Source organism: Phalacrocorax aristotelis, chromosome 6, assembly GCF_949628215.1.
Source record: "Phalacrocorax aristotelis chromosome 6, bGulAri2.1, whole genome shotgun sequence".
Classification (NCBI taxonomy): domain Eukaryota; kingdom Metazoa; phylum Chordata; class Aves; order Suliformes; family Phalacrocoracidae; genus Phalacrocorax; species Phalacrocorax aristotelis.
Genome location: NC_134281.1, coordinates 14,584,317 through 14,607,634, shown reverse-complemented (window position 1 = coordinate 14,607,634; position 23,318 = coordinate 14,584,317). Strand labels below are relative to the sequence as shown.

At 45.3% G+C, this 23,318-nt stretch overlaps 1 protein-coding gene across 6 annotated transcripts in view; it reads left to right on the top strand.

The window, feature by feature from the left end:
• The window catches only part of FLNB (filamin B), a 74,428-nt gene that overhangs the window by 36,154 nt on the left and 14,956 nt on the right, over positions 1-23,318 (top strand). For 3 of the 6 annotated variants that reach the window (XM_075096076.1, XM_075096078.1, XM_075096073.1), the window contains exons 10-33: positions 805-931; positions 1,489-1,625; positions 1,986-2,179; positions 2,535-2,648; positions 3,177-3,320; positions 3,674-3,797; positions 4,058-4,218; positions 4,788-4,878; positions 5,135-5,304; positions 7,499-7,616; positions 8,322-8,584; positions 9,207-9,804; positions 10,036-10,209; positions 10,606-10,768; positions 11,395-11,555; positions 12,705-12,872; positions 13,482-13,571; positions 14,394-14,517; positions 14,752-14,908; positions 16,604-16,793; positions 18,704-18,951; positions 20,726-20,800; positions 21,524-21,626; positions 22,524-22,664. In XM_075096076.1, the coding sequence (XP_074952177.1) occupies positions 805-931; positions 1,489-1,625; positions 1,986-2,179; positions 2,535-2,648; positions 3,177-3,320; positions 3,674-3,797; positions 4,058-4,218; positions 4,788-4,878; positions 5,135-5,304; positions 7,499-7,616; positions 8,322-8,584; positions 9,207-9,804; positions 10,036-10,209; positions 10,606-10,768; positions 11,395-11,555; positions 12,705-12,872; positions 13,482-13,571; positions 14,394-14,517; positions 14,752-14,908; positions 16,604-16,793; positions 18,704-18,951; positions 20,726-20,800; positions 21,524-21,626; positions 22,524-22,664 (4,035 nt within the window). The remainder of the gene's footprint in view (positions 1-804; positions 932-1,488; positions 1,626-1,985; positions 2,180-2,534; positions 2,649-3,176; positions 3,321-3,673; positions 3,798-4,057; positions 4,219-4,787; positions 4,879-5,134; positions 5,305-7,498; positions 7,617-8,321; positions 8,585-9,206; positions 9,805-10,035; positions 10,210-10,605; positions 10,769-11,394; positions 11,556-12,704; positions 12,873-13,481; positions 13,572-14,393; positions 14,518-14,751; positions 14,909-16,603; positions 16,794-18,703; positions 18,952-20,725; positions 20,801-21,523; positions 21,627-22,523; positions 22,665-23,318) is intronic. The other 3 variants (XM_075096075.1, XM_075096074.1, XM_075096077.1) reach the window with 3 other exon arrangements.

Genomic DNA, 23,318 nt, shown 5'->3' with positions numbered 1-23,318 from the left:
CACATGAGCAAGGGAGGAGAGGGTTGAGGGGAACCTGTAGGCTGACATGGAGACCTTCTGCCAGGGTCTGTCCCCAGGTCCTTTGCTGTGTCCTGAGCTCTGGATGTGGCCCTCCGCCTGGACCACGGCAGGCTGGGGCAGTGGGAGTGCCAGCAGCTGCTGGCTTATGCAGTGGGCTCCTGAGGCTGCCAGCAGCAGTGGCTGTGCTGCTGCTCTCGGGGAGCTGCTGTGCTCATGTTTTACTTGTGTTGTACTTGTGAGGCGGTTGCCTCCCCCCGGCTGGGATGGTATTAAAAGGTGCATTGTATTGCCTTCACCTCCTCCACATGCACAGTGCTCTGACTGTGTGGCTTAATGCGGTTGGCGGGGTGAGGGGGAAAGCAACAGACGTATCGATGTAAATTTTAGTGTTTTAAGCTTTTCTCCCTAAATTCTTCATCTCGAAGAAAATGAAAAGTAGGCATTCCCTTCATACTTGTGGTTGCAAAGTCTGACAAATGTTAAGCTTTTTTGTTTTAACATATGACATGCATCATACTGCAGACTAAGAAAATAAAACACAAGGGAACCTATTAAGTCTGGTAACTTAAAATACTTTCTGCTGTATTTCTTCTGGAAGTGTTTGCTGTCTTTGTCCTAGAGGGTAACTAGAACTAACTTCCCTTATAACCTGACCTTTTTTTTTCTGGTGGAAGAAATTTATTCTTGCAAGCTAAAATAAATACTAGAAAACATGAACTCCTCTGAGTAATTGAAGGCAGGATGGAAGCTGTTATGTTTAATGCTGAACTGATCTTTCAACAGAGGGCTTGGAGGAGCTGGTGAAACAAAAAGGCTTTATGGATGGTATATATGCATTTGAATATTATCCAGCTACCCCAGGGAAGTACATTGTCACGATTACATGGGGTGGGCACAACATCCCAAAAAGGTGAGTTAGAAGTAGCTTTCTTTTGAGTTTTTGTGCCCTTCAGTAGGTTGTGTAGTTGGTGGGCTTTTAAAGCGACATTGAGCTTTGAAGAAACTTTATGGGCAGCAAAGATAGTGGCAAGCAGTTGCTGTGACAGTTTTATCTACAGCCTGTTTTAGGGCTGCAGTGGCTTATATTGGGAAAGCTTTGAAGGGTGATTCGCATCAGTCTTGCTAAACCCAAAATTATGAATAAAAAACCCAGTAAAATTTGGTGGATCATGCAGCTTGGACTTTGCTGTGAGTTTTTAAAGGGTCTGTTATTTTAGTGTCCAGGGCAACAGCAAGCAGTGCAAGCCAAATATTTGACATGCAGGATTTGTGGTGCAAGATGTAATTAGATGATGGGTTTGATGACCTCTCTGCTAGAAAGACAGGCTGCTGGGCACTGTGCCACCACATGATAGCATCTATTAATTTGGGAAATCCAATGTAAAGCCTCACTAAAATGCCTGGGGAAAAATATGGATGCTGTATTTGTCCTCATTTCTAATCCCATGCTTTGCTTTTCTCTTGTAGTCCCTTTGAAGTTCAAGTGGGTCATGAAGCAGGTCCTCAGAAAGTGCGAGCCTGGGGGCCAGGCCTGCATGAGGGGATTGTGGGCAAATCAGCTGACTTTGTGGTAGAATCCATTGGCACAGAAGTTGGCTCTCTTGGTATGTTACTTAGTTTGCCTGAAATACTTACACATTGCAATGCTAGCAATGAACTCATGAGAAACAATAGATATCCCAGCAGTTAAAAACCATGTCTGTAAGATGTTTTGGTCTAAACACAAACTTAGAGTATCAAAGGCAAGTCTTAGAGACAGAAATGTGTATGATGGGGAGTGTTAATCTGTGGTTTTGTGGGATGAGATCCAGAAGGGAATGATGGATTATCTCTTATATTGCTGAAGAAGGGTGATAGAGAGCATCAGGCATGGTTATGGTTAATAAAAAGCAGTTTGGGGAAGTGGCACTAAATTAGCAGCCACCACAAACCTAACACGAGGAACCTACTTGTTCCTTTTTTAGGCTTTGCGATAGAAGGCCCTTCTCAGGCTAAAATTGAGTGTGATGACAAGAACGATGGCTCATGTGATGTGAAGTATTGGCCCAAAGAGCCTGGTGAATATGCTGTGCACATCATGTGTGATGATGAGGACATAAAAGACAGCCCTTACATGGCCTTCATCCGACCAGCTTCAGGAGACTTCAACCCAGATAAGGTGGTGTATAAGAGTTCATCCGTGGCATAACACGTCTTTGGTATAACTACAGCAGAGATCTTTCTGAAGGTTTCTGGTAACAGACTTTACTCTTAAGTTGCCTCTACTTTAAAGCTCTGCATTTGCCATGCTCCAGCCAGATATTACTCAGCTTTTCCTAATAACACTGTTGTGGTTTTGATTTAATGTAATGAAAACTTGCTGATTAGTCCAAATTCTCAACTTTCACACTAGCCTCTACTTGTATCCTGTGCTTTATGGGTTTTGTGGGAAGGTCTTTAGAAATAAATAGCTTAGTTTTACTTCTCGTTCTGAACTGCAAGCTAAGACTCTTGGGGTTGGGTTTTTTTTTTAGGTGAAGGCTTATGGCCCGGGCTTGGAGAGGACTGGCTGTATAGTGAACAATCCTGCTGAGTTCACGGTTGAAACGAAGGATGGTGGGAAAGCACCTCTGAAGATGTATGCGCAGGTAAAAAGCCAAAGGCAGCTATGTGAAACTTCAGCAAAAGGACTTTAATACTGTTGAGAAAAATGCCTTAAGTATTTCCACTTGCTTACACACCACTTAATTCTGGGCATGTGTAATTCTCTCAAAGCTCTCTACTTTGATCTGTGTAATGTAGTCAGGCAACAAACCTAACTGAAGACAAGGTGACTTCTCCCTGACGTATGAAATACATGGCTTTGCTTCCTTACTTGGAGTCTCCTCAGCAAAGCAAGCTGTAATTTCCTGGAGTTGTCATTTGGAAGCACCCGAAGTGTCTCTGAGCCTATGAATGTCAGGCAAGCTTGTTAAAATATGTGTTGTAGGATGGTGTTACAAATGAGCAGGTGTTAGATGAGGAAGACTTACAGGAGTATAATTTGCATATTTCTTCAGTATTTCTGAGCTGTAGTTCTGGAAAAAACCACACGTTTTGGAAGAGTCTTGGGCTGTTCAAACTATACAAACATTTTTAAAGTACCTGAACCTTCTGCTTGTATTACTGCCTTTTAGGATGGAGAAGGAAACCCTATTGATATCCAGATAAAGAGCAAGCCTGATGGTGTGTTTGCCTGTTCCTATGTGCCAGTTAAACCAATCAAACATACAATTTCAGTTGTCTGGGGAGGAGCCAATGTGCCCAATAGCCCATTTAGGGTAAGTACAGAGTAGTACGTATTACTGGTTTTAGCCAAGTAGGACATCCATGTTCACAACCACTTGTCATTACAACTAGGATGATAAAACCCTTCTGTGAACTTCAAGGAGGTGTGCCCTTTTGCTCCTGTTTTTTTTTTAGGAATCTGTCCACTTGAAAAAAGCTTTCTGTTTTCACAAGTTCACACATCAGAGGTCTCCTATCAGTACCGCTGCAGCCTGGGGGAGTTGGGGCAATTCACTCTTACCTTGGTACTGTTTTTCTGTAGCCTCTATCCAAGCAATGCTTTGACCTCACTCTGGTCTTGAGTGTGACACAGATGTGAGATTATGACTCTTGTAAATCCATGTAGGTCCTTATTGGTCAAGGGAGTCATCCTCAGAAAGTGAAAGTGTTTGGACCTGGTGTGGAGAGAACTGGCCTGAAAGCAAATGAGCCAACCCACTTCACTGTTGACTGCACGGATGCAGGAGAAGGTAAAGGCAGGCTGGGCTGTTGCTGTGGTATCAGAACCACAGGTCACAGAAGTGGGGGTGTGTGGATTATGTACTGTTTCATGCTGGTTTTCCTTGTTTCATGGAAAAACCTTGGGAAGCAGAACATTGCAATGATTTGTGATGTGACCTGTTACACCAATTAACATGGTGACTTGAACAACTACTGGAAATGGGAATGTGTTGGCCATTTGGCTAGCAATGTACTGTCCAGTAGCAAAACCTCCGTTTGCTTTTTCAAGGTGATGTCAGCGTTGGAATTAAGTGTGATGCTCGTGTGGTGAGCAATGAGGAAGAAGACATTGATTTTGACATCATCCACAATGCTAATGATACCTTCACAGTGAAATATGCACCACCTGCTGCTGGGCGCTACACTATTAAAGTGCTTTTTGCAGGAGAGGTTTGTAATCTTTGTTTTACAGCCTGATGTTTCCAGAGTCTGTTTATCTGCTCCTTGATTGCTGAGCACGTGCCAGTTCACAGCTGGCTGTGGCACTTTACAGCTGGCTCCTTCCATTTCAGCTCGCATGCATTTTGCCTGGTCACTGTTTCTAAAAACACTTTTGTAGCACTTGAAGGTACACAAATGAGAGGGGTTGGCTGGAAACACTGAAGTTCAAGCATGTAATGTGTTGGGTTGGCATAATGAGTGTAGTCTCAGGTTTTCTATCCTTTAGAAAGCAGCTTTGCCTCATCACTAAGTGGCTTTCCAAGGAACATGGGAATAAACGTAAGATTTCCTTAAAAGAAAAAAGGAGTGGGGGGCGGCCCTGCAAACTGTCCACCTATTAACTTTGCCCTAGATTTCTAATGATCCTACTCAGTAAGGCAGAGCAGAGTGTTTAAGTGAGGTGAAATTTTACTCAAAGTGGTGATGGAGTTAAAACAAGTATCTTAACATTATGGTCTCTCTAGTTTCAGCTAGTGAAGAGTGACCTGGTTATGTTTAGAACTCTGTTTCTGTTGCAGGAAATTCCTGCCAGCCCATTCAGAGTTAAAGTGGACCCCTCGCATGATGCCAGCAAAGTGAAAGCTGAAGGACCTGGGCTGAACAAAACTGGTGAGAACTGGGTTGAGATGGTGTGGCCAGTGCTGGACTGTGAGGGGCTGTTGCAGGGTAGCCACTGCCTGGCTGCTGAGCATTGCTGGGATGCAGTGATGCAGTCCTGGGCACAGCGGGGTGGGGTGCCAGGCAACTGGAAATAACTCCGTTCCCTTGGCATTTTACTTGATGGGCTTTGTAGGTACCAGATGCTTCTTGGGAAGAGTATCTGTGTGCGAGCTCTGCATAAATTAGAATTAACATTTTTCTTCAGGAGTGGAAAATGGCAAGCCAACGCACTTCACTGTGTTCACCAAGGGAGCTGGAAAAGCACTGCTGGATGTGCAGTTCAGCAGCCCAGTGCCAGGAGAGGTGGTGGCAGATCTGGATATCATTGACAACTATGACTATTCTCACACTGTTAGGTATACTCCCATACAGCAGGTAGGTCCGACTCCTGTAGGAATAGAAGCAGGAATGGCTCATCTTGTTGTGGTGCTCTGACCTCCCTCCCTGGTACCCATGCACAGAGGAATGAGCAGATAAAACTTGCCAGGGTGTCCGGCTCCCAGGGAACCCTAAAGCCTGCAGGACAATTGGGATTGGAAAGCAGTAATGCAATTTTCTGATGTAGTTATTGACAGCTTGTCACTGTTTTCTGGGAACAACTGAGATATTGAGGCAGTAGCACATCACTCATGTTGTCATTCCACACCTTATCAGTTGAAGATGAAAGGTGGCAAACCTTCCCGGGGTCCAAAGCGGAGCTGGCGCCTGCACCAGCTGCTCTGGGCTGCCGTGCTCCTGCAGAGTCGGGGCTGTGCTGCCTCTCAGCAAGCTGCTGTTGTCAAAGGAGCTGCAGTGCAAAGCAGTGCTTTTTGTCCCCAGAGCAGGGACAAAAAGCACAGCGTTTGGGTGATGATGCACCAGCTCCACAGTAGGAAAGTGAACGAGTTGGTGCTGAGGAGGGAAGCTGGGCTGCAGATAAAATGTGTCAAAATATTTTTCTGTATTTGAGGTTTGCCCTTGGGTTGGAAATAAAATTCAGTCTAACTTGTTTTGGTTCATAGACAGATGCTTCCTAGCAACACCATTAAAGAGCTGAAAGTGGAACCTGCTAATAACTAGAAGTATTTTTCCTTATGCTGCGCTTGTGTGTTTGTAAAGCGTCATTAAATTCCGGAATGCATGAATCTCATCTCTTTCTGAAGACATAGGTGCTGTAGTACTGAGATGATTGTTTTGCTGCCCTTGTTCTGCTGAACAATCACATGAGCTACTTGGTCATCTGCACCAGCTTCCTTGAATGTAGCTGTACAAAAGTGGACTGATATGTAGTCCTGCAGCATTATTTATCTGATAATGCTGGATTATAATCCTTGGAAGCACCGTAGAGTTAGCATTTGTTTTTGGATAAAGCAGTTGCATGATCTCAGCATGTGGCTGGCGTGCCTGTTTGGAGAAGCTTTTGCATATTTAGTCAGGGTTGGTATGCAGAAGGGAGAAAAAGTCGTCTGAACTCCACGTGTGTGTGTGAGCAGTACCAGATTGCTACGTTTCACATGAAAAGTGGGGGTGAAACAAGCCAGGATACCAGAAACAGGTTTCCCACTTGGGTCTCCCATCTGGAGGAGTACCTTGGGTCATGGAGGAGCTGCAGACTTACAGGAGAAGCTTGGAGATGTTAGTGATGGGATAGCAATCGTTAAAAAGAGGAGATGAAGACAGACTGCACAGTAATTAGAGTAGCCTTATTGTCCCTCCAGGCTGTGAGCACATAGGTTGTTCCTGGACCCTGTCTTTCTAGGGTTCGTAGCTTACAAATGAGACCCTGGACCCTTCAGAGTGCGAGGAGGAAGGACTAGGTAGGTAAATTCCTGAGGGGCCACGTCAGCAGCAGAGGAGCCTTGTTCTAATGCTGTTTACTCAGCCTTATCTGTCTCTCGGTGTTGCTACAGCTACCCGTTTGTGTGTTTTCTAAAAACAACCAAGAATAATCGTGGAAGCTATTCACTAGCTTGTGTGAAACATCCATGATTATTTCACTTGGGAGCTGAGCTGGCCAAGAATGAAAAGTAAGCAAACAGTGAATATAGCTAAAATATGGACTGCGGTAGGAGAGAATAAAAGGAGTACACATCGTGGGCTGAAGCTTGCCATGGTTTTGTGGTATTCCAGCCAAAATACACAAGAGCATTAATCTTTCTGACTTGTAAAGCTTAAAACCCTGGTATTTCAGATGCTGTAATAATATGGCCTCTTTGCAGGCTTGGCTTTGGCCTGGCCGCTCCATGTGGTGGAAGGGGATACCTGGTCTGGAGCACTGGGACATTCATTCAGCTGTAGGCTCTGAGTGCCGAGAGGGTGGGAGCCAGCCTGAGCTGGAGGTTTTTCCAGGCAGCTTGAATATAGTCTAATTAAATGTTGGAAAGAACCATCTTTGTCTCTCTTCCTGCATTAAATAAAAACTATTTAATACTTTGAAGGGCTGCATTGGGGTGAGAGCTTGAGTCGATAAACCAGTAAGTTTGGCTGTGGTCAGCTAAAATGGATTAGGTGAAGTGGTTATGTATTGCTCAGATGTTGGCGTGCCTGTATGAAGTGAGGAACTGAACTAACTTGTAAATTCTTCAACTAGGGTCCAATGAAGGTTTTGGTAACTTACGGTGGTGATCCTATTCCTAAAAGCCCTTTCACTGTGGGTGTTGCTGCTCCGCTAGACCTAAGCAAAGTTAAAGTCAATGGACTTGAAAACAGTAAGTACTTTTGGGCTGGAAGCCCTGTAGCCTACCTCCTGAAGTGTCTCCTGAATCTGGGTGATAGCCAACATATCCTGCTGGAGCAGAAGTGGGCAAAACAATCTTCTCTTTAACTTGCTACAGTTGGGGATCAACCAGCTCCAACTTTATAGCTTGACCACTTTGACTTAGCTGGTCCTCTTGAGAACTGAATTTCAATTTAGATTTTTTTTTTTAACAAAGATTACATAGCAGTGTGGACAAAGCATGTGTTGGGGTTTAGTTGTTTTAGTGAATAGAACTGGACTCTTCACCAGGCTGGGTACCTGCTGATGAAATCTGGTTTCCCTGGGCCTAGATGGCTGTTTGTTCAAATACATTTAACTGCTACAGTACAGAATGTCATTCATACAGTCTCTTTGTTTTCTAAAAGCAGAATAATTTAGGGCTGTGAAATGCTGTTGCATTCCAGAGATGAGCCTTTGATACTGTCAGGCCATATCTTACAGGCTTGCTTAGCACTGTAGCTTTGTAGCTCCACTTAACCAAAGCACTTGTTTATTTTTTTGTTTGGTTTGGCAGGTTTTTTTTCATGCGGAGGGATGCACACTGAGCAGGGCTCTGACAGTGTTGGCTCCCTCAGTGTATGCGCATGAGAAATTTCTTGGAGCACTGTCTGGTGTTGAGTACTTAGCGTAGTAATGCGGTTTTTGTCTTTTTCAGGAGTGGAAGTAGGGAAGGATCAGGAATTTGTAATTGACACCAAAGGTGCTGGTGGGCAAGGCAAACTGGATGTTAATATTTCCAGTCCTATGAGGAAAGCTGTGCCATGTCTGGTGGAACCAGTTCTGGGTAAGGAGTGCAGCACTGCAAAATACATCCCAAGGGAAGAAGGACTGTACATGGTAGATGTGAGTTATGATGGCAACCCAGTCCCAGGGAGCCCCTATACTGTGGAGGCCACGCTACCTCCAGACCCCTCCAAGGTAAGTGAACAGTTTAGGCCTGTAATAGCAACTGATACCTGAAAACTGAATTGTGGGCTATTCTGTGAGACCTGGCTTGGGTTTGGCCAAACCACAGCCAGGAACATCCTTACTTAGAGCACTGAGTCATTCCTTTTGCAGGCTCCATGACTTGAAGTCATTCCTGTAACACTGTATTTGAAAAAACATTGAACTAATTAAGAATACTGCAAGCACCCTGCATAGTGTGCCAAATACAAGTACTGCTCCTAATTTAATAGAACTTGGCCTCATGAGCATCTCGACTGTATTAATTGAGATGCTTCTTTCTAAGGAAATAAATTTCAAGACAAATGTATGTACAGCCATCAAATATTTCAATGTTTCCCCTTTTCATATCCCATGGCTATATAAAAACAGCTATGGTGAGACCATGAATATCCTTGCCTTGAAACCTCCTTGGAGAAGAGATACCAACTTTACAGTAAAACTGGGAGGGAGTAGTGGCAAAGGAGATGTTGCTTTCTCTGTATTTTTAAGAGTTTGTTAATTGAGTCCAAAATACAAACAAGTCTAACAAGGCAGTCTGTGCTAGGAATAACATGAAAAAATTAGTTTAGCTCAACTGCATATTCTCTTCTAGGTAAAAGCTCATGGTCCAGGTCTTCGAGGGGGCCTTGTTGGAAAACCAGCCCAATTTACGATAGATACCAAAGGAGCAGGAACTGGAGGTTTAGGTTTGACAGTAGAAGGCCCATGTGAAGCTAAAATTGAATGCTCAGACAATGGTGATGGAACCTGCTCTGTCTCCTACCTGCCTACAAAGCCTGGAGAGTATTTTGTAAACATCCTCTTCGAAGAAGTTCACGTTCCTGGTTCGCCGTTTAAGGCAGACATAGAAATGCCATTTGATGTCTCTAAAGTCATTGCCACAGGCCCAGGTCTGGAACGTGGTAAAGTAGGTGAGCCAGGGCTGCTGAACGTTAACTGCACAGAAGCAGGTCCCGGCGACCTCCGGGTGGACGTGGTGTCAGATGCTGGTGCCAAAGCCGAGGTCCAGATAGATGATAACAAAGATGGGACCTATGTCATAACATATGTGCCACTCTCGGCTGGCATGTACACAATCAAGATGAAATATGGAGGAGAGCAAGTGCCTAAATTCCCAGCCCGGGTCAAAGTGGAGCCAGCTGTGGACACAAGCAGAGTTAAAGTGTTTGGGCCAGGAGTGGAAGGGAAAGGTGAGAATAACTGTTGTTATCAGAGTTTGTAGGACTTGCAGTCCTTTAACCTGCACAGAGTGTTCTGAGCATTAAAAGTTGTAATATCCTTGCTTGTTCCCATGGTGACCCTCAGACGGGGGTGTTTCATTATGTTCCCAAATGAGTTGTTTATCATGCTGGTTCACAAAATGTTTTGTTAGCGGAAATACATGTGATTCTTGAAGTGGCTCTTCAAAACGTATCCTGCAGATGTCTTCCGAGAAGCTACAACTGAGTTCACTGTGGATGCTCGACCTCTAACAAAGGCTGGTGGTGACCACATCAGGACACAGATCACTAGCCCGTCCGGCTCCCCCACGGACTGTCTCATCCAAGACAATGCCGATGGAACGTATTCAGTAGAGTACACGCCGTTTGAAAAGGGTAACCTCTGGGTGTTTGTTTGTTTGAGTTTTGTTGTTTTGGGGTTTTTTTTCCACTTGAGAGGGGAAAACCAAGAGCAAGCAGCTCTTCTGACACTTTCATTTGGCCAACTGCTGAGGCTTGCCAGTAACTTGTTGGCATTTTAACAAGATTTTTGCCAACAGAGGAGCTAATTCTGCAGGAAGTAGCTCTATTTTAACTTGAAGAACTGACTTTTACAGTAACTTGGCTTCAGAAGAACAGTGTAGATGTCATCATGGTTATGAAACACTAGTGAAGTCTGGTGAAGTGCAGGAGGAAGCTCTTACCCATCTACTGACATTTAAGTCTGTGGCATCTTGTAGAAGTGATGAGAATATTTAGGGAATTCAGGACATGTTTTTCTCCTCTTAACAGGTCCGCACACAGTCAGCATAACGTATGATGGTGTACCTGTGCCAAACAGTCCCTTCAGAGTGAATGTGACAGAGGGCTGCCATCCATCACGTGTGAAGGCACAAGGACCTGGACTCAAAGAAGCTCTCACAAACCAGCCAAATGCCTTTTCGGTTGTGACCAGGTAACTGGGCCTACTTGATCGTTAAGGAGTATCTGCAAGAGAGAGGAGTGTAGTGGCCTGTGTGATGCAGGATCATAGAATCATAGAATGCCCTGAGTTGGAAGGGACGCACAAGGATCATTGAGTCCAACACCTGTCCCTGCACAGGACAACCCCAGAATTCACACCATGTCTCTGAGGGCATTGTGCAAGTGCTTCTTGAATATCATCAGGCTTGGTGCCATGACTGCCTCCCTGGGGAGCCTGTTCCAGTGCTCCACCACCCTCTGGGGCGAAGAATCTTTTCCTAATATCCAACCTAAAGGTTAGGATGCTAAACCCACTACAAATATTTATAAAAAGGCTAAGCTGTGTCCTTCTGATGGCTGTGTGTGCTACCTCGTCACGTACTGAGCACTCTGCTCTGCAGAGATCAGGGTTCGATAGTGGTTGAGGGTAAAATTCTAGGAGAATGTGAGTGAGGCTATACTGAATGACTTTGCATGCCAGAGCATGCTGAAGGCTGGACATCAGAAGTCAGGTTACCGCATTTCCAATAAGAGTAAAAATGCAGCCAGAGCACACTAAGGCTATGAAACTGCTGTTAGAAGCAGGTAATTCTAACAGCGTGTATTTCTGTCTTGCAGAGGGGCAGGAATTGGTGGCCTTGGAATAACTGTTGAAGGACCTTCAGAGTCTAAAATCAGCTGTAAAGATAACAAGGATGGGAGCTGCAGCGCCGAGTATATTCCTTATGTTCCAGGAGACTATGATGTTAACATCACATATGGGGGAGAGCATATTCCTGGTAAGAGCTCCTGCTCACTGTCTTTCAGAAGAGGGAAGGCATTGAACTAAGGACTCAGTGCCTTGGCTGCATCTCACTCATGCTGGGGGATGTTGAGGTTTTGACTTTCTGCTTTTCCTGGGAATTCAGGCAGAAACAGCAGTGGCGTTTGTTCCTCACACCTGGCAGGGAAGTGTGGAGCGCTTTGTTCTGTGGTGCAGTAGTTTTGAGGAAGGGCTGCAGTCTCTTGTTTCTGAAAAAGCCTCCGTGGGGATGTGGAGGAGCCTCGTCAAGACTGTAGCACCTGCAGGAGGGAAGAAAAGAGTGGGTACAGATGGGTGGAACAGGGGAAGGGACACTAGCCCTTGACAAATAACTGGTGTTATGCACAAGTGGTGCGTAATACATTAGGTCAAGAAAATAGCCCTTTGGTGTGTGCATGCCTTCTAGATTCTGTTCTGCAGTAAGACGGTCTAATGATTGAGCTTGTCAGGGGGATTATATTAAACACGTCAAGTTTTGGTCACTGCAGAAAGCATAACAACTGTTTCCTAAGCCAGATATTCCTGAACCTAATCCTGTGTATGCATTTGCACTGGGTGTTAAGCTGCAGTGAAATAGGTTTAAGGAATGTTCCGAGTACATCTGGCATCCAGCAGTTCATGATTAAAAGAATGATATTTTGCTTGATACCAAGAATTAAACGCTCCTAAATGCGAGACACATTTTGCTGCAATGTTCAAGTTCTTAAATGCTGTCATACAGCATACATCTAGGTATTCTTTCCTAGACATTATGAGTGAGCCAGTTCTTTCCCATTGCTCCCATTTTATTTGTCAACATACTGAACTTGGTAAAATACGAAGGTAACAAGTGCCTGTATGACGCTTCATTTGCACTTCTGGTTTCTTTCATGCATTTTTTTCCTGAGGTGTGAGAAGCAGGTGGATCACAACTGAATTGTTGAGTAGACGGTGAAAATGTAGACACACCATCATCACAATTCTGGCTTTTGCAGAAGTGGAGAAGTGGAGGCTGTGGGGTTGTCATTCCTGCCTGAGCTTGAGGGATAGTAATAAAAAAAGCCCAAGGAAAAGTAGGCAAAAACACCTTTGGTTTCTTGTAACTGTTAACTCTGTGGTGTTTGACACTTGCTGTGTTAACTTCCAGGCAGTCCTTTCAAGGTTCCTGTGAAGGATGTTGTGGATCCCAGCAAGGTGAAGATAGCAGGACCAGGTCTGGGAACAGCTGTTCGAGCCAAAATCCCACAGTCCTTCACTGTAGACACCAGCAAGGCAGGAGTAGCACCTCTCGAGGTGGTGGTGGCAGGACCCAGAGGTAAGAACCAGAGTACTCCATCCAGCTGTGCCCCCATCTCCATGTTTGGGTGGGTTACACAGTCCTGGCCCTGCTTGCAAAGGTGGCAATACCACTTGAGTGAACACTTCCCTCTGTTCCTGTTCATCCGATGTGTGCACCTTGACAGTTGACCCATGTGTCATCCTGTAAAAGGAGGAGAACGGTGTCCAAGGTAGTGCTGCTTTGGGAAGTGTCTCTGATGGCTTTATCCTAACCTTCAGAGCTGGGAGAAGTGACATGAGTAACCATCACTAGTGAACAATTGTGGCTTAGATTTAGACATCAAAAAATAAATCCAAAGTCTTGTACATGAACGGTGACTTGGGAAACCCATGTCACTGGGTTGCAGGAGTTTCTGAAACATGGTGGAACCCCTCTGGTCCCCAGAGAGCAGCAAGGCCCTCAAGTGATAGTGTTAATGGTGTTTGTATTAACCTAGGAAGCTGTGTCTCAGTGGCACAGTGTCTCGGCAGTGAGTACCTTTTGGCTGCAAGTCTCACCTTGCTAGGAGGCGAGAGCTGCTTCCGCACACAAGTGTCAGGTCACGCTGGTGTGGGTGCCCCTCAGGTAACCCTTCTTTAATTTTAGCGGATGAGATGGATTCCCAGGGACGACACTCCCCATTGAAAGCGATTTTGGATTTCTTTAAAGGTGATCCAAAGGGTGACACTGAGACAGGTTTGAACTCTCACTTAACTACTGGCAATTTTGGCTCTTGGAAATCCAGTTGGCAACAGCAAGAATCATTTGGAGGAGGGAACGGGAACCAGTGGTGTTGCTTTTAAGCTTTGCATGGCCACTATACTTTTTTTTTTGTGCTTGCTTTACAGCTAATCTTTCCGGTGTTTTAAAGCCAGCTTGTAGACTGCTTTGTGTGTTGATTTCAACAGATATGCCACATAATCTGCTGTAGATTTAGCCTAATGCAAATTGAAATAATTGATCCTGCTTGCTTAGGACTTCATCAGCTTGCAGGGCTCTCTTGCCTAGGTAGTGAGCCTGCCTTTCCAAATACCTGATTGTGAAAGAATCAGTTGGTGAATGCTATGCACCAACTGGCTTTAGGGCTCAATTCTGTGCAGTGAATCCCAGTAACAGTATGTAATCTTGTAAATGTGACAGTTCAGGCAATTATAACCATTACTTATTTCCCTTCTCGAAAGATCTTCAGTGTATTTTGAGCAGTTGCTCTTGACCTGGACTGTACAGAAAGGCAGATTTTTCTCCAGTATTGTCATGCTAGTTTTTGTTTACAGTGAGAATATGGGAGCCCAGAGAGCAGTGGATATCAAATCTATCTCAAATCAATGGCTCTTGAATACAAAATAAGGAAAGCTGATCACTGATCCACACCCATTGCCTTCATTCAAAGAGGAAAAAACAATTGAAATTTAGCTTGTTGCAAACTATAAATGAGTAGTTCGTCTTGGAGCTTTGTGCAGCAATTGGCTGGTGAGGTTTTAATAGCACAGCTGAGAAAATCATCTGTTACTTTTTTAGGAGTTGTGGAGCCTGTTAATGTAGTAGACAACGGAGATGGCACCCACACAGTGGTGTACACCCCTACACAGGAGGGACCTTACATGATCTCTGTCAAATATGCTGATGAAGAGGTTCCACGCAGGTAAGGTGATGAAGATAAACTTAGATGAACTGAAGATAGAATGACCTGATCGTGCTCTACCAGCGCGTGAGCACCATATAAGGCTTGTTGTGGTCCTTTCTACTTAACGAGTGCAGCTCCTTGCACAACTTCAGGGCTCAGCACTGGTTTGAGCTGGCAGCACCTCAGTGTGTACTGCAGTAACTTTCAACCATTGACTAAGGAAGAGGGGGCAATAATGGGTTTCCCTTTAAGTCCCTTCAAGGTGAAGGTGCTTCCTACATACGATGCCAGTAAAGTGACAGCGAGTGGACCAGGTCTCAGTTCCTATGGCATACCTGCCAGCCTGCCTGTGGAGTTCGCTGTGGATGCTAAGGATGCTGGGCAAGGACTTCTGGCTGTACAGATCACTGTAAGTAGCTACAAAACCGTGCAGGAGTGGAAACACGTTGTTCTACGTGGGCGCGAGTGGCTCCTATTGGAAGTGTCCATAGCTGTATCCTGACATGCTCAGTGTCCTGGAGACTGGGCTTCTGGCTGGACCTTAAGCTCTAGTACAGCAGTGTCTTGCACTCTGTATTTGTGAAGCTCTTGAGGCTGCTTTTTATGAGACTTCTGTCTTAAAGTCATCATCCATGCTACGCTTGGCTCTTGGTTAACCTTACACTCTACAAATGCCCAAGATGAGATAAATAGTTTCTTGTAAGATTATGAAAATGCAGGAATTTGAAATGGAGACAGCCTTCTAGCAGTGTAGTTTAGCAAGGCCGTGAGATAACGTCCACACTGAGCATTACATGAAGATAATTTAACAAGCCAGTCTCCCTCAAGGTTGCCAAAAGTCATAAGCTGCTTCAGGAGATACTACAGGAATGTTTTTATTTGACTTTGTTATTGTTCCTGAAATTTCTGGTGGCCTCAGCATAAAGGTCTCTGGTTAATGGGCCATAAAGCACACTTCTCAGCTCTGGCATGCCTAGGTCATGGCGTGGCTGGTTGTACTTGCCCTTCTGCATTCTTGCTCCCATGCTGTCCTGCAGCATGCCAGAGTAAAGGCAACTGCTTTGCTGGACCTGAGCAGACAAGTGTGGTCTTAAAGGATCCAAAATGCTTATCAGAGCTCCCAGTATAGCCATGGCTTTGAAGATAAAGTTGCACAAGTCCTGCATGGAGGGATTGCATAGGTGATCCTCCTCACAGCATTTGTTTGCTTCTTGTTCTGAGCTGTTGAACATCAAACTTTTCACAAGTCTTCTGAAAGAAAAGCTCTTTTGTGCTGTATCTAAAATCTCAAGTCCTTTGCAGCTTATACTGTATCCCAGGCAGTGTTAAGTCATAAAATACAGAATGGGGTCAACATGCAGTTCCCTGTAAGCAGGCCTGGAAGACTTTCTAAAATGCTTCATGCTTTGCAGCTGATGAGTTGCACTGAAAGCTGAGGCTGGGAGTAGCTCTCCCAGAAACATCATGCACAGTGCTGATCTTGGTTGTAGATATGAAAGCTTGATGCTGAAGCTCAGGTCTGTATTTTTTATGCATCTCTTTAATTTTTGTATTCAGTGTAGAAATGGTAGTTGAAGGGACTACATAGACCTGTTTAACTGTAGACTTTTACAGTGTGTCAGAAGCTGGATGCCTCATCAAGGAGTGTTGATGGCAGACTCCCGTAATGCTTCCCTCAACCTCAAACCTTTCGGGGAGCAGCTGGCCAAAGCTACCGAGTGCTTTGTCGGGACAGAGCTGTGCAGTCTGGCTCCTGATCTGTGCCTCAGGGACCGGGGAGGTGTTCTTCATTTCCTGCAGCGACATGACAATGAAGCCTGAAACTTCTTACAGTTAATATAAAGTTCATATCTTATAAAAATTCTTGTATCAAACAAAGGGTAGTTAATGATAGCACTGATTGGTTTATAGTGGTCTGATGCCTTTTTGCTCCTAATAGTCTCTTCCTGGTACTAGTCTTTGAGTGAAATATATTTAACCCTCAAAAAGCTGCAGTTCTGTGTCTGAGACTATCTAAATATGGTTGTGAACAGATTTGCTGCCCTGCTAAAGAAATCCGTAGCTAACTTCATAGTGCTTAAATCTTCTGTTTTACATTCCTCAGGACCAAGAGGGCAAACCCAAGAGAGTAGACATTCACGACAACAAGGATGGCACTTACACAGTCACTTATGTCCCTGACAAAACAGGACGCTATACAATTGGTGTGAAGTACGGTGGAGATGATATCCCGTCCTCTCCCTATCGGATCCGGGCATCTCCAGCTGGGGATGCCAGCAAGTGTTTGGCCACAGGTCAGTGTCAGCGTCAGCTCCTCTTTCTTGCTGCTGTTTGTACTTGGTGTAAAGCTGCCTTCTGAGCATGGTACAGTTGATGTAACTGGTGTAGAAGATGCTAGAACCCAGATTGTATAATCTGGCAGCTCTTACAAGAGGGGTTTTGCTAAAGAGAAAGAAGCATCCACTCTGTGGGTGAGCAGGTATCTCTTGCAGTCTCCAGCAAAATCTTTAACTGCCTGGGTTGTTACAATAGCCAGATGCAACTGAAGTCTGATGCTTATTTTGGCCTAGATAAATCCTGCTGAGAACTGCAGTGAGGTTGATTTAAAAATAACATATCTGTGCATGTTCACCGAATCATGCTCCTTGCACTGTGAGTGTTGCAAGAAGCTTTTCGTTCCGAGCAAGAACAGAATTAATTCTGAGGATGTAAATAGCTGGCTGTGTGCTTCTGCATTAGGCAAAGCCTGATCTGGCTGGGTGTTATTAATGGAGGTTTCTGCTGCTTTCTTGTCTGTTCAAGGTTGGCCAGGGTCTAAGCAGACTTTTGGAAGGCGTGGGTGGTAGGAGAGAACCTAACGATAAGACATTACTGAACACAAAAAATCATCACCTCAGAAATCAGTGCCTTGGTGTAGGGGAGGAGCTCCAAATTTGTTGCTGTAGGAGCACATATATAGCTCTGACCCTTACCTGTTCTCAGGACGGGTGGTCATCACGCAGCTTTGGGCTGGCCACCATGGCACTCTGCCACCTCCCAGCCAGCTGGAGCCTGTGGCAGGAAGCAGAAGTGACAGGAACTAGTTACAAGAATGCCACTGAATGTTAAATCTCCCAATTTTAAATAAATAAATAAATTAGGCAAGACCAAATTGAACAGGAGAACTTAATCTGTGGTTGTAGACCTGTGACAGTGGGCATTGTGCTGACATGCATTGTGCAGTTAGAGCGTACCCAGTGCCCATCCAGCAGCTGGCTATTTTCAAGCCTGCTTAAACAGAACTATATCCCTGGCACAGTGGAAAACATCGGTCAGCAGGTATCCCCTTTGCTTCAAAATTTGTTTGAGAGGCCTTAATGGCTGAATCTGATACTCTTCCAAGTAGCTCAAGTCGCTAACTATTCAAAATAACTGATGGACATTACTCTCAGGTGCCAGCTTAAATTTCCCCTTTCCAAGAAGTGCCTCTGACTCTCTGCTGTAAAGCTGAAATACAATCGCTGTAGGAGTAGATACTGGAATACTGTCAAGGTATTAAAACAGCAGGTTTGTTGCCACTTGAAAACAAGCCATTTACCTGGTAACAAGTGCCAGTCAGAAGCAGGACTATTAAATATGTACTGCAAATAGGACTTAATAGCTCTCATTTAAACACAGCATTCTTCAGCCTGGATCTGATTGCTACAATTTGGGCATTGTTTCATGATTTTTTTTTTGGGGGGGGGTGGGGTGTGTGTGGAACATGTGGTGGAACAGTGGAAAATCATTTGTGGGTAATGTAGGAGGAAACATGGCCATGGCTGCAACTGTGCCCTTTTATATCTGTTTACACAGGGAGGTTTATTTTAAAGCAGTGACCGCCAAGTTGCTGGCTGAGGTAGAAGATAGTGCCTTTGGCTCTGCATAAGGGAGTATGATGATAAGAATATGGGTTAAGGCGTTGCTTTCTTCAGACTTAGCTTTTTCCCCCCTCTCTGTTCTCATCCAGTCTCTCTGATCGCAGAGAAGGAAAGCTGGTGGCCAGCTCTTTCATGCCACTATGCTGACCAACACTATGAATGTCCCTTGTGCATCTGCTCCGAAACCCCTGTCTGTGTGTCCCTGGGACCAGCATTTTGGTGCTGTGCTTCCCAGGCACCTTATGGGCAGCCTGCCTGGGAAAACTGTCCTCTGAACAGTTTCTGTAACAAAAATTGCCTTGCAGGTCCTGGAATTGCACCCACTGTGAAGACTGGTGAGGAGGTTGGTTTTGTGGTGGACGCTAAATCAGCAGGGAAGGGAAAAGTGACGTGCACTGTCCTGACGCCAGATGGGACAGAAGCTGAAGCAGATGTTGTTGAAAACGAGGATGGGACTTACGATATCTTCTACACTGCCGCTAAACCAGGAACCTATGTGATTTATGTCCGCTTTGGTGGAGTGGACATTCCCAACAGTCCTTTCACCGTCATGGTAAGCCAGCTCTGCTCCAAAAATACCTCCCACTCGGTTTCCTGCTGCCACGTTTTATTTGGTGATAGGTTAACTCTGTGTGTGTGTGTGTGTGTGTGTTTAGGCATTTATTAGACTGGCAGGAGCTAATGAATCCTTGTTACTTGCAGAGCTTATTTTGAGCAGGCAATACAGTGAAGTGAAGAGGGATAGAAGCCATCAGAGGATGAAGGCTTGGCTTCTCTGAACAAATTCATTTTTCATTTCCTGACTATGTAGTTCTTTCTCTAAGTGATGTAAGGGTGGTTGTAATCAGCTTCTACGACTAATGACATCAGCCGTTGTCAGATACAGTGCTCTGACTTGTCTCTCACTGTCTATAATGTTGACCCCAAAATAAGGAACGGTCTGCTGACAGATCCCAGGGAAGCAGGCTGTTAGCTCACACTTAAAAATTATTTGCAAGTGCTAGTTAAACTGTTAAAGCCAAATCCCCCTCCTAATTACGTTCCTTCTAAAGTGCAGTGCTTCAGTATGTTTAGGTTTAAAAAGCAAACAAAACCCCAGCACTCCCTGAGGGGCAGACTAGGTGCCTCTCAGGGTTCACAGAAACCCCTCATGTGAAGAACAGCTCTTAGTGTTGGTAAAACAAGTCTTGGTCTTGTAATCTCAGCTGAGGCAGCCTCCAGCTCATCTCGGTCTGTGAAACCACATGGCTGTACTTGTGCTGAGTCTGGCCGGAGCCCGTGGACGAGTCCTTGGGGCTGGGCATGCCGGCTCTTCCTGCCTGCTACTTCAGTGGGGACGCTACTTTTGTCTCCAAAGATTTTAACGAGAAAAATTACTCCCTTGGTCGCTGCTCAAAGCTCACTGCAGGAAATGCCTCTTGAGGTCAGGGAGCCCGCTCTCAGCCAGCCAAAATTCCCACTTCCTAGCTGACTGTTACAGTACATGTTTGACTTGAGTGTCTCAGCTGGGGACAGAGAACAGTGAAACAGCAGTATTTCTGTTTTGCATTGGTTTTCTTGGTGGAGTCTTTCCATGCATGAGTTTCCAGCGGGTTATTTTGTTAGGGTGGTTTGCAGTGGTGTAAATGGGCAGGAGGAGCTGGGGTGGCTGAACCTGGTGGAGCTGCCTGTGTGGGTGTCAGCCCCTGCCACTCTTGCTGGGTTAAGTGGAGGTAATGGGAATTTGCAAGTCATCCTCTTGGCACGTCTGGGAAGGGAGGCTGCACCAGGGGAAAACACATTCGGTGTCTTGACAACACTATCCCAGCTATGAATCGGAAGAATAGCTTTGCAGCTATGACTGGACGTGGGCTGGGTCATTCACCCAAGTGCATGAGCCAGGAGCAGCCTTCCCACGGAGACAAGCTCCCCTGCCTTCCAGCTCACTCACTGTGCTGCACAGTGCCTGGGGACTTGCATCTTAGTTTTAAACCTTTCACTTCCCTCACTGCATTAGTCCCATAAAAAAGTAGCTCTAAAATTCAACTCCACCAGCATTCAGGCACTTCTTTCCAGCTTCCCTCCAAAGTCCCAACAATGGCACAGACCGGCTTTGTCCCTTTGCTGTGCCACTGGTGGCTTCCTCCAGTGCCCAATGCCTGTGGATACAGGCAGTTTCCCAGCTTCCCTGGCTACTTCGAGGTCCTTGCAATGGTAAGAGGACTGGGAGGGCTGTGTGGTGGGAGGAAGGTATTGAGGAGCTAGAAGGAGCTGTGCGTTCTGTACTGTGAAAGGTGGGAATGCCTCCATGCCAGAACACCACCTAACCTGCCTTTACCCCTGCCCAGGCTGTAGATGCAGATGATGCCGCCGTGCGGTCGCAGGAGCCAGTGGGCGCCTCCCCCCCCGGATTCCACCCTTGGGTACACAATTTTTACATTTTTCAGCTGTTTTTCCCCCATCTGTGTTCCATTTCAGATGACAGCCTGCTTCTTGGGACTGCTTGAATTGCTCTGGTCATTGTGTTCGTTCTTTCTGTTTGATCAATTGTTCTTGGGATCCAGACTTTGTTTTTTCTTTGCTGCTTGAAGGGAGTCTCCAAACAAACTCTCATTTAAACACGAAGAGGATCATTACACCTACAGCTTCTACTTCTGCAGTGTCTACTGTTGAAAAAAGCAACCTAATTGTATCGCTTTGTTTTCTCAGTAAAACAGCCCAGTGTCTTGAGTCCAGAGTCGCATTGTGAAACTTGTTTCTTTTGTCCATTTTGTGTTGCAATCACTCTGCCCCATTCAAAAATCACTTTCTCTTCCAGGCCTTAAGCAATTAAATCCTTTCAGATGGAACCACTTTGGGTCTTGCGTGCACTACATTGTCTTCCACCCCTTTGTGTTCCATTTTTATCTCTTACCTTTTTTCCAGCATGTCTTCCATTCACGCCGTGTTTGATTCGCTCTGCTCTGCAGTGTGGTGGTGTTATGAAGGAGAGCTTGGCTGGGCACTGCTGTGGTTGAGCCCAGTCCTGTGGCTGGCTGCAATAATCACTGCGCGCTCTCTTCTGCTTGTGCACGCAGTGGAGTTGCTCAATGTTCACTTGGGTATACCATCCTTTTTGAAGTGACCAATCCTTTTGCTTCCTTTAGGTCACGGAAGAAGCTTATGTCCCGGTTGGAGACATGAACGGCATGGGATTCAGACCCTTTGATATGGTTATCCCTTTTGCTGTAAGGAAAGGAGAAATAACAGGTACCTGCAGTATGCGTAGCCTCTCTGGGAGGTTTTGCTTTTTGTTAGCATGTTTATCCATTTGCAGCTAACAGTCTGGGTGGTCTAGACCACAGGGTGTGTGGGAGGATTGTATCCTGCCAGCAACTTGGTTTAATTTCACATCAAGTGGCACCCGCTGAGGGTGAGTAGGATATGCCCTGCTGATGGTCTGAGTTAAATGAGGGGATTCTTGGTGCTGCTTTGGTCCTCAGTGCTAGGCTGTGAGCTACTGCACTGTAGGACCTGTTGCTGCTTTTTCCCCTCTGGAGCAGCTACATGCATCCTTGATAAGCTCCGTTATTTATTTTGTGCAGATGCTGCAAAATAGTCTAATCCTGCATTCCTGTCACATACCTTCTCCAAAGCAGGTGACCCCTCTTCCACAGGACTGGCAGCTGAGAGCATTGCCCCAGCAACACCCCAGTTGCACTAAGCTCTTGCAGACATGGGCTGTGTCCCCTCCTGCCCTCTAGCTCAGCCATCCCACCCCAAGCCCTGGTCTGTCCCTGCTGAAGGGATAATTAATCTTATCCTTTCAAAAGAGCCGCAGGAGAGGGAGGATCTTGCAATGAGGTAGATCAGTGCCTTTCCTGGTGCTTGCCATGGAAATTTTAGTGGCTGAAGCAAACAGCCCTGCCTGTAGAGTTTGTAAGGTCACAGGACTGTTTGCCAGATGTCTACGACTGCATTGTATTCATGTAGTTTAAGTAGAAAACATGTCTGGTTAGTGTTCCCATTAGTCTTCTATTTGTGCCTGTGGGTAAAGAATTTAACAATTTAAAATGCTTGTTTAAAATGGCTAGACAATTCTTTGTGGGTGGGAGAGGGGAAGCAGGCAGCTTCTCCTTCTGTAACTCCCACGGTGGCTTTTTGTAGGTGAAGTACACATGCCCTCTGGAAAGACTGATACACCAGATATTGTGGATAACAAAGACGGCACAGTAACAGTGAGATATGCTCCCACTGAGGTCGGGCTGCATGAAATGCACATAAAATATATGGGAAAGCACATCCCAGGTGAGTCTGACAAAGCAGGTGATGCAAATCCAAGTGCAGTGTCCTGCTGATGCATCTGCTCCATGGTGAGGTTTCTATAGCTTAGTTGTGTACACTGGAGTAAGAACTGCCCAAGACATCTTACCATTCAGCAGCATTTCATCTGCAAGCAGTCCAGAGAGCAACTAAAGCAAAGGAGTAAGTGCCGGTACATGTGACCTTCCATTGTGGTATAATAGTACCAGCCAGACTTAAAATGGATTTTGGTTTTGGAAACTAGCTTTTGTGGCATTTTATTATGAAGAAGAAACATACAATTTTCTAACTACCATTTTTTTCAGGTTGAAATTTACTGCTGTGGTGCTCAACAAAAAGTAATGGTTACAGTGTATGTTTATCCTTAAAAAACTGCATTGGCGTAAAATCTCCGATATGTGGGGAGGACTAAGTGGCTAAAATGCTATAGTTACTCTTTCCATCTCATTGCAATAAAATAAAACATGCACACTATGCTGTAATCTTTCTTTCTGGCTGCTTCTTAACAAACAGAAACCGCTGCCTTTCGTTCCGTTTCTCTTGTCTTCTTTTGTCCTTACTTTGCCAGCTCTCCAGCCGAAGCTCTGCCTCGCCTGGAGGCTGGGGCTGCCCCACAGTTCTCCAGGTGTGCCAGCTGTG